This window comes from Hippopotamus amphibius, chromosome 6, assembly GCF_030028045.1.
Source record: "Hippopotamus amphibius kiboko isolate mHipAmp2 chromosome 6, mHipAmp2.hap2, whole genome shotgun sequence".
Taxonomy (NCBI): domain Eukaryota; kingdom Metazoa; phylum Chordata; class Mammalia; order Artiodactyla; family Hippopotamidae; genus Hippopotamus; species Hippopotamus amphibius.
The window spans coordinates 119,246,522-119,257,385 of NC_080191.1; the positions used below are offsets into that span (position 1 = coordinate 119,246,522).

A 10,864-nucleotide genomic window follows, 5' to 3' on the forward strand; every position below is an offset into this window, starting at 1 on the left:
ATAATAGTAAGAAAGTAAAATTAAGGAATATTTTAAATATTGAATTTGTATAAAGCTTCAAAATAAAATATCCTCAAGGTGTTTAATAAAAACTAGCTTGCTCCCATATTTTTTTTTTTTTTTGGTTGCATTGGGTATTTGTTGCTGTGTGTGGGCTTTCTCTAGTTGTGGCAAGTGGGGGCTACTCTTCCTTGCGGTGCATGGGCTTTTCATTGCAGTGGCTTCTCATGTTGTGGAACATGGGCTCTAGGCACATGGGCTTCAGTAGTTGTGGCATGTGGATTCAGTAGTTGTGGTGCACGAGCTTAGTTGCTCCTCAGCATGTGGGATCTTCCTGGACCAGGGATTGAACCTGTGTCCACTGCATTCGCAGGTGGATTCTTAACCACTGCACCACCAGGGAAGTCCCATGTTCTTTTATTTATGTCAGATTTTATGCTTAAAATTACTACACAAAGTTGCTGATGAAGAATTTTTCATGATGATATTTTCAATTACTTATATGGACTTTCAATAAGACATTCTGTTTGCACATGTTGTAATTTTAAAACTTTAAGCATTTTTAACAATTATTCAAAAAGTACAAGTTTAAATTAAATTTAAAGAAACTATCAGCTTCCCTCCCCCCTTTTTTTTAATCTATGGGATAAATATTAATATTTTTTGAGGTATAGTTTTGATTTAAAATACTTCCAGGTGTTGACTTCCCTGGTGGTGCAGTGTTTAAGAATCTGCCTGCCAATGCAGGGTACACAGGTTCTATCCCTGGCTCAGGAAGATCCCACATGCCATGGAGCAACTAACCCTGTGTGCCACAATTACTGAGCCTGTGCTCTAGAGTCCATGAGCCACAACTACTGAAGCCCATGTGTCTAGAGCCCTTGCTACACAACAAAAGAAGCCACCACAATGAGAAGCCGGAACACTGCAATGAAGAGGAGCTCCTGCTCTCCAAAACTAGAGAAAGACCCCATGCAGCAACAAAGACCCAATGCAGCCAAAACATAAATAAAAATAAATTAAAAAAAATAAAATACTTGTAGATATTGTAGATTAATTGACCATAGGTGTGTGGGTTTATTTCTGGGCTTTCCATCCTGTTCCATTGATCTATATTCTTGTTTTTGTGCCAGTACCATTCTGTTTTGATGACTGTAGCTTTGTAGTATAGTTTGACACCAGGGAGCCTAACTCCTCCAGCTCTGTTTCTCTTTTCCAAGATTGCTTTGGCTATTCGGGGTTTTTTGTGTCTCCATACAAATTTCAAGACTTTTTATTCTAGTTCTGTGAAAATGCCATTGGTAATTTGATAGGGATTGCACTGAATCTGTAGATTGCCTTGGGCAATATAGTCATTTTCACAATATTGATTCTTCCTATTCAAGAACATGATGTATCTTTCCATCTGTGTGTGTCAGCTCTGTTTCTTTCATCAGAGTCTGATAGTTTTCATAGTACAGGTCTTTTGCCTTCTTGGGTAGGTTTATTCCCAGGTATTTTATTTGATTTGATGTGATGGTAAATGTGATTGTTTCTTCAATTTCTCTTTCTGGTCTTTTCTTGTTACTGTATACAAATGCAAGAGATTTTGTGTATTAATTTTGTAACCTGCAACTTTGCCAAATTCATTGATGAGCTCTAGTAGTTTTCTGGTAGCATCTTTAGGATTTTGTATGTATAGTATCACGCCATCTGCAAACAGTGACAGTTTTATTTCCTCTTTTCCAAATTGGATTTCTTTTATTTCTTTTTCTTCTCAGATTGCTGTGGCTAGGACTTCCTGAACTATGATGAATAATAGTGGTGAGAGTGGACATTCTTGTCTTGTTCCTGATCTTAGAAGAAATACTTTCAGCTTTTCACTGCTAAGTGTAGTGATAGCTATAGGTTTGTCATATATGGCTTTATTATGTTGAGATAGGTTCTCTCTGTGCCCACTTCCCTGAGGGTTTTTATCATAAATTGGTGTTGAATTTTGTCAAGCTTTTCCTGAATGTATTGACATGATCATATTGTTTTTACTTTATAAATTTTAAAATTTATTTTATTTATTTATTTGCAAAGTTGGATCGTCACTGCTGTGTATGGGCTTTCCCTAGATGTACCGAACAGGGGCTACTCTTCCTAGAGGCGTGAGGGCTTCTCACTGATGTGGCTTCTCATGTTTTGGAGCATGGGTTCTAGGCGCCAGGCCTTCAGTAGTTGCGGCCCACTGGCTTAGCTGCTCCGGAGCATGTGGTATTGGCCTGGAACAGAGAAGGAAACTGTCTCCCCTGGCAATTGAAATTGATTGAGTTTTCAGGTTAAGATTCTCCGCCTCTGAGGTCAACTGCAGGAAAGCCGAGCACTGGACCCTGGAAGCCTAGCCGTAGAGCGGCCGGATGGTTTGGGGGTGGGATCATTTGAAGCCTTTAAAAGTACTTCCCTACAGCCAAATTCACCCACCCGGCTGCGCCTTTGAGCCAGGAAGTCTACCAGGAGGCTCAAAGACTGTGAGTTCTAAGGGGCGGAGCCTCGGAGGGGGCGGAGCCTGGCGCGAGGGTGTATTTATTGCGCCTGGGGCCCCGCGGTCCTCACTTGCCACAGCTTTGGCCATCGCGTGTGGGTGCGCCGAGCAGTGGGCTTCGGTGAGCAGGGAGTTAAGCGCTGGATCCCTGGCAGCCTGGACTGTGGGACTCCCGAGACGCGACCCCGGAGCTCCGAGGACTCGCCCCGCATCGCGCCGTCCTGCGCCTCACCCGGCCCGCCCCGGCTTGGCTCGCCGGTCATCGAGACCCGTCACAGCGTGCAGGACCGAGCGCCTCCTCGCTCTCTGCCAGGTCCCGGGAGCGCCGTCCGTCAGTCGAGGGGATGGGGAGCCGGCACCGCAGCCCCGGCGCCTACCCTGCGGACGGGTGGGGACCACAGGCCGGAGGACCCGGCCCTGCCAAGCGCCGCCGAACGGAGGAGCCCGCGGGCCCTGAGTCCGAGTCCGAGTCAGAGTCGGAGGCGGCGCCCAGCCTGGACAACGTGCCCGAGCCCCCGGCCGAGAGCGCGCTCACGTCCGTGCTGGTCCTGCCCTCTGGCTGTGCCTTGCATCTGCTCCTGGACCACGTCGACTGGCTGCTGGAGCCCGAGCCCGCGTCCGTGCTGCAAGTGACCCTTGGAGATCACATCCTCTTGGTGGTCCACGAGGCCCTCCTGGGTTCGGGTGTGGAAGGTCCGTGGGGACAGGGCCAGGAACGGGGCTCTTTCCTAGGCGCTCGCGGGAGGTACATGGCCCTGGAGCCGGGAGTCTTCTGCACAGCTGTGCTAGAGGTCGCCTGCCAAGAAGACGTCAGCGAGGAGGAGGAGGAGGAGGAGGAGACGGACTTCGAGTTCCTGCCGCCGGGGATGGATGCTGCAGCTGGCTCCGTCGCTGGGCTCCGCAGCCCCGACGCCAGGGTGTGGGGCCCCGACGCCCAGGGCTTCGTCCCAGAACCCTGGCCCTGGGCTCCCAACCCCAGTCTAGAGAGAGGCTCTCCTCAGCACGAGGAGAAACTGGATTTGCACCTTCCGCAGCCCTTCGGCGACTCACCACTCCATCCTCTACCTCCTTCTCCTTGTCCGGTTCCCCACGAACAACCCCAACGCCCTCACGGTCCATCTTGCAAGGCCCGGAGATGCCTGATCCTGGAGTGAACTGTCCCCAAGTCTCACCCACCATTCCTCCACACCAGCCTGGGGACCAGGACAGAGTCTTCTGATGATGCCTGCGTGTACGTTGCCCAGGCGACAAGCATCACAAGGGCCACCTGCATTTTGGATGCTCGCTGCGTTGCAGAAGTTTGCATCCGTGGCTGACTAGGACCCTGGGAAGGAAGCTCACCCGGGCAAAGAAGAGCCTCTGAAATTCAGTGTGCTTTCAGAGGGTCACACTGCTGCTTAGGTTTTCTCTAGGGAGGTCACCCTTAAGCAGCTCTACAACCCCCCCCCCCCCCAATTTCCCTTCAAACTTCAGTGCCAGCACTTTTCTCTAAAAAGCCATCCTTTCCCAGGCAGCCTATCAGTGCCCCTTCCCCTCCTTACCCGGCAGGAGAGTGTTAGATCTCTTTTGTCCACAGGCTGTTGTTTCTAGTCTCCGTGCTAGTTTGTGACAGCCCTCTGCCCAGCGTGAACTCTTCTGGATGGCGGTTGTCACCTCGTGTGTGTGTGTGTGTGTGTGTGTGTGTGTTGGGGTGCCGCCTAGCTAATATTCAGAGAACAGTGTGTGGACAAACTATTTGCTGGGTACAAAACACAGGACGGGGAACAGTGATCACGCACCCTCCTCTTTCGGAATGACCAGGTTGGCAAATGGTTGAACTCTGTTGCTGGGTTTGTGGGTTTCCCATAAAATTTTTGCTTAGCCCCCCAAATCAACACTTTCCCATTCTTTTCTTTTCCTATGTTTTTAAATAGAGATCTGCTTTCTCGGAAGAGTCCATAATTCTCCAGATTCTGTATTTTTATTCATTTTCAGATCCCACATGCATTTTGTCCATTGTGAGTGGCACTTAGAAACAGGTTGTCCTTATATGTTAACCTGGTATTCCCCCAAATGCCTTGGTGTCTACAGTGGCTTATGGGTCGAATATCCTGCCTGACCAATAAAGACAAAAATATCTCCACATCAACAGAGTATTGTGTCTTTATTTTCTTGAGCAGCCTCTTATCTTCGTTCATCTTTTGATTGGATATTGCTTGCAATCCAGGAGGAACAGTCTGTGGCATAGGGGCATCCCAGTCTCCTGCCTGGTGTCTTATCTTTCGTTCATCTTTTGATTGGATTTTCCTTGCAGTCCTTTGGATTGGGGCATCCCAGTCTTCTGCCTGGTGTCTTATCTTTGGTTTATCTTTTGATTGGATTTTTCTTGCAGTCCAGGTGGAACAGTCCTTTGGCTAGGGGCATCCCTGTCTCATGCCTGGTGTCAACAGAAATGCTTCTAACACAAAGGTTAGCTGATGTAGGATTCTTTCTGTATGTGGTTTGTACCTAACCCTTATCGTAAGGAAGAGGTTAGCTGGTGGTCTTTCTGATCCTTGAAGGTTTGGGGTTGGTTTTGTTTCTTTCTGATTGATGAGAAAGGCTTCGTCAAATTCGTCTCAATGTTGGCATTTCATGGTTTGTGGGTAGACGTAAAGCAGCTACTTGGAATCTTTGGGTTATTGCGGGTTCATAGAGAAACTTGTGGCAACAGAGCCAAAGACAGCAATCTTGGGGCTTTGGAGAATTTCAACCCAGAATGCCCCTTGGAGGACTTGGAAAGAGAAGGTGGAAATCAAAAGAAGCCACAGCAGAGTCCCGTCAAAGGTTTGACCGATCAATTGATTCACTGGATTATGTATTGAAGTAGAGTGATGTATCATTTGGTATTTGATTCAGGTGTACAGCCTAGTGGTTCAGTATCTTTATCGATGATAGGTCAGTATAATTTATGACAAGATCAAGGCCATCATAACCTGGTTTATACAGTAGCTGCTTGTTGTGTATCAGCTGTATACCTTGTAGTTCGTATCTCTTCATCCCTTACCTCTTTTTTGCCCCTGCCCCCTTCCCTGTCCCCTTTGAGAAGCACGAGTTTGCTTACTCTACCTTTGAGACTGTTTCAGTGTTTCATGTGCATTCATCTGCATGATTTTTGTTTTTTTACATTCGCCATGTAGGTGATATCATACAGTATTGGCCTTCTTTTTGGGACTTCTGTCACTAAGCATACTATGCTCTAGGTCCATCCTTATTGCTGAAAATGGCAGAAGTTCAATTTTCTTTCTGGCTATTATTTTATTCTTTGTGTGTTTTGTGTGTCTGTTTGTGTGTTTGTCGTGTGTTTGTGTGTATCCCACCTCCTTTTTAGCTACTGATCTGTGGATGGGCACTAGAGTTGCCTCCCTGTTTTGGCTGTTATCAGTAGTGCTGCTAGAAACACCCAGGTGCACGTGTCATTTCTAGAGTGGTTTCGTTGTTTTTGGCATGTGGACCCAGGAGTGGAATGGCTGGATCACATGGTGGCTCTATCTATAGTGTTTTGAGGGATGTTTATGCTGTGTTGCATAGTGGTTTCCCTCATTGCCATTGCCACCAGTGGTATATGAGGATTCCCTATTGTGCACCTCTTTATTTGGAGAGTTTTGGATGCTAGCCACAGTAACGTGTGAGTTTATATGTCATGATTGTTTGGATTTGTATTTCTTTAATGATTATCTATGTGGAGCATCTTTTCAGGTGCCTGATATGTATCTGCCTGTCTTCTTTTGCGAAAAATTTTATTCAGATATTTCCCCCATGTTTTGATTGGGTTGTTTGTTTTTCTCCTGTGGAGTCTGATGATCTCATTATAGGGTTGGATTCACTTTTTGTCAGTTATTTCACTTGGCGATATCGTGTTCCATTTTGCAGTTTGCCTTTTCATTTTGTCTATTGTGTTTTGTTCTGTGTGGAAGCTTTGAAGGTCAATAGGTGTCATGTGTGTAGATTTGGTATAACATGATTGCCCTCATTAAAGTCAATGTCAAGAGTGCTGTCTGGCTGGAGCCCTGGACTTCTGCCTTAGTGTCTCAAATGTAGGATCAAAGAATTCACTGTACCCAGATGCCCAATGTTGAGGAAACTCTGAGTCCCACTTGGTGATATCCATCTTCCGCCTCTCATCCTGTACCCAAATAGTCTCAGTTTTCTTCTCCCAAGCTGACCGTCGGCAGCCATCTTTTACCCTACCCAGAACCAGGATTTGTTTGCTAATTCCTCCTCACAGTGGTTGAAAGAGCTCATTCTGATTGAACAGTCAGTGTTGATTGCCACTAAGAAAGCCCAATAAGTGAGCCTGATTAACCACTCTGACGGTCTTTGGGGTCTTAAAGTAAAAAAAACAAGATCAAATTAAAGATATCTGATCTAGTGCCCTGCACTGTATTATATAGATGTTTTGCCATGAAAATACCTGGAAAAGTACTTTCTAAGATATCAGACCCCTGTTTTAGATGATAATAATGATATTGTTTACCATTTGTTGACTGTTGGCTACATGCCAGGCAGTGTTCAAGATGCTAAGAACACAGCTGACACCGTCCAATGGGAAAGACAGATTACAAAGATAGATAATTATCTTTGTAATCGCTGTTACACTGTAATCACTGTTACAAAGATAAACAGTGAATAGCTACTATTTACTAAGCAGTTACCTTGTTCCAACACCTTTTCATACACATTATCTCACCCCCCCACCCCCGCTGGCCCACAGCAGATGACATTCTCCCCACTTCACATGTAAGGAAACTAAAATTAGAGAAGGTGAAATGACATGCCTGTGATCACCCAGTTATAAAATGGCTGACCAGAAGAGGAAGTTGGTTGCATCTATGCCACGACCTTAGTAACTGCCTTTGTCTCAGGACAGGATCATATTCCCTTGGGAGGGGAGCTCACAATGAGGATTCACAGTGCCAGGAGAACGATGAGCCCAGCTGTGGAAGTGCTGAGGTCAGGAGAGCAGTGGACAAGTGGTGGCACCAGGCAGGGACAGGAGCCGCAACGTTCAGGGCCCCAGTACTGGTAATGCCAAGAGCCCCAAGGCACATCTGGTGTCCTGGCCAGGTTTTGGCTCATCCATTAAAACACAGCATGACCACACTCGCTTTCCTCAATGGAGCCCCCAGTATTTATTCCCTGACCATGGTATATTTAAGTATGGCAAACAGAATTCTCCAGGACCAAAATAGGTGTTTATAGCAAGCTCCCCACCCTGCCCTTCGTCCAACCAGTAGGTGCACAGCAGCTGCTCCTATAAGTGGGAAACATAGTGGTAGGTGCCAGTGACATCGACATTCACTTCCACCCCCCGAGAACTCAGTTTCCTGGCAGGGCCCCCCAAGTCAGTGTAAAGCCTGTTCCTGCAGCCAGAGTCCTGAGCTAAGCAGGTGAATTTCTTGGGCTCACAGCCAAAAACACTGGAAAGGCAGCCATGAGAGTGGATGCAGGCAGTAGTGTAGGGGAAACCCCTAAATGGAGGCCCAGGAAGTTTGAGTTCCCTTCATGACTTGGGTACCAAGAAGCAGGTATGTGAACTCAACTGTAAACCACCCTGTTCTTGAACCCCTCAAATGCTGAATGAAAACGAGTTCAGTGATCTTAAACTTTCTCACAAAACAGAATCTTTGTGGAGGTACTTAAGGAGAATTCCCATGACCATGGCTCCAGGAATTCTGCTTAGTGGTTCTGGGATGCGGCAAAGGATCTGCATTTTACACTAATTGGCCAGAGAAGGCCAGAGTCTGCCAAGTCACAGATCACTAGCTTGAATGCCCATCAAGAGAAGCCTGATTGTAATGGAATTCTGTACAAAGGAATGCTATGTGGCCCTCAGAATGAGAGCATATAAGCTATTTTGTAAAAAGGGACAAAGTGAGCAATCATATGGTTAAAGGACAGGAAGGGAAATGTTTCAGCTTCCTCTGAAACCATAGGAAAGTATTACCTATTCCAAACTCATTATTGTATGTTTTCTCCTATTAACACTGGAGAGGAAACTGAGTCTCACCTTCCCTTGGCCACCAGGATCCAGCACGTAGATGCGCCTTTCAAGTGACACCCAGATCAGAGGTGCTGCCGCCTGAATCTTCTGAAGGGGAGCCTGACGAGTCAGACCCAGCTCTGCTGGCTCCGGCTTCCTGGGCAAATTGGTTGGTCCTTTAGCATGACGTTTTCATCATCTGTCCATGGGGCTACAACAGCTGCACCTCTCGGGTGTAGGTTATGTCCTATTAGAGAAAGTGAACTCTTGGTTCAGTTGATGTAAGTATCGCCATGGCCATCATGCTAAACTGGTAGATATATAAGTTGATATGCAGCGGCTGCTATAAAGACACAATTCTAACATCGCTTTCCCTTTCAGCACCGCAGCAAGGATCTGACAGGCATTAACAACTTAGGCAAACAGAGGCTTACTATTGGACTGAAAAAAGATAAAAGGTCACTTCCAGGGCGAGGTCTCATGGGAAGAAGGGAACTACATCTCACTGTCCTGGTGCAGCCTTCCACTGGTGGGACTTGAAATTTAATCGGTTTTCCGGTTAAGGTTTGCCGCACCTGAGGTCAACACGAGGAAAGCCAGGAACTTGACCCCGGAAGCCTAGTCCTAGAGCCGCACGATTGCTCCACCCCCTTGAGGCCTCTACTGAAAGGATTTCTCTATATTGAACTACCCACCACAGCCAGGGCTACTGGGCATCAGGGACGCCTCCATTTCTAGGGGCGGAGCCTAGGAAGGGGCGGGGCTTAGCGTGAGGCTGCTTTGCGACTCGGGTTCCGGCTGCGTCGTTCACAACATCCTCGGCCCACTCCTGCGCGAACCAGTCCACGTGAGGAGCTGAAGATTCAGACACGCAAGGCTAAGCCCTGTAGCTCCCCGAGAAACCAGGACTGAGGGATTCCCGAGAGGCGCCCCCAGAGCTCCGAAGACTCATCCATTGTCCCGCGGTCCTGCACCCCACCGCCCCACATGGACCTCACCTGTCAAGTCGATCTGTCACTGCCTGCAGGACCGAGCCCTTCCTTGCCTTCTGCCAGGCCCCAGGGCCGCGGCGACATTGAGACGATGGGCAGCCGGCCCCGCAGCCCCAGCGCCTCCCCTGCGGACCGGTGGGGACCGCAGGCCGGAGGACCCGGCCCTGCCAAGCGCCGCCGAACGGAGGAGCTCGCGGAGTTCGAGTCCAAGGCGGCGCCCAGCCCGGACAACCTGACCTGACCCCCGACCGCGGGCACGCTCATCTTCGTGGTGGTCCTGCCCGCCGGCTGCGCCCTGCACGTACCCCTGGACCACGTCGACCTGCTGCTGGAGCCTGAGCCAACATCCGTGAGGCAAGTGTCTCTCGGAGATCGCATCCTCATGCTGGTCCCAGAGGCCCTCCTGGGCTGGGGTGTGGAAGGCCCGCAGGGACAGGGCCTGGAAGGGGGCTCTTTCCTGAGCGCTCCCGGGGAGTACATGGCCTTGGAGCCGGGATTCTTCTGCGCAGCTGTGCCAGAGGTCGCCTGCCAAGAAGAGGCCAACGAGGAGGAGACGCACGCGGACGCGGACGCCGACTTCCTGCCGGCTGGGATGGATGCTGCCGCCGGCTCTGTCGCTGGGCTCCACTGCTCGGCTGGAAGTGTGTCTGGCTTCGCCCTGTTGGGCCTAGTCTCAGAGCCCTCCCCGAGAGCCCCCAACCCTAGTCCAGAGAGAGGCTCTCCTCACCACGACGACAACCTGGACTTGCATCTTCCGGAGCCGTTCGCCGACTCATCTGTCCAACCTCTACCTCCCTCTCCAAGTCCAGGGCCTCACCAGCGTCCCCAATGCCCTCATGGTCCTCCACGCAAGACCTGGAAATGCCTGTTCCCTGAATCAACTGCCTCCTACAATTCCTGGCCACGTGAACGGGGACCAGGACAGAGTCTTCTGATATTGGCTGTGTGTACATTGCACACACCATAAGAATCATACCAACAGATGCTTTATGGATGCAGGCTGCACTGCAGAATTTTGATCAGTTGACTGACTGAAACACCTGAAAGGAAGATCATCTGGGCAGAAAAAAGCTGCTTGAAATACAGTGTGCTTTCAGACAGTCAGACTGCTCCTTAGATTTTCTCTAGGGAGGTCACTCTTAAGCAGCTCTACCCGCCTCCCATTCACTTCAAACCTCAATGCCAGCACTTTTCTCTAAAAAGCCATCCTTTCCCAGGCACCCTACCCGTGCCCCTTCCACTCCTTTTCCCATCAATAGAGTAATTTCTAAATTTCTTTTGTCTACAGGGTTTTGTCCCTAGTGTCCGTGCTAGTTTATGACAACTCTATGCCCAGTTTGAATTTTTCTGGATGGCAGCTCTAGC

The 10,864-nt window shown here is 48.8% G+C and overlaps 1 protein-coding gene and 1 pseudogene across 1 annotated transcript; both read left to right on the forward strand.

The window, feature by feature from the left end:
* Window positions 1-2,850: 2,850 nt before the first annotated feature.
* LOC130854951 (proline-rich protein 23C-like) lies at window positions 2,851-3,660 on the forward strand. Its single transcript, XM_057737785.1, has one exon. It carries the CDS (start codon window positions 2,851-2,853, stop codon window positions 3,658-3,660), a length of 810 nt encoding a protein of 269 aa, XP_057593768.1.
* A 5,930-nt stretch (window positions 3,661-9,590) lies between these two features.
* On the forward strand, window positions 9,591-10,466 carry LOC130854952 (proline-rich protein 23C-like; annotated as a pseudogene).
* The last annotated feature ends 398 nt before the right edge of the window (window positions 10,467-10,864 follow it).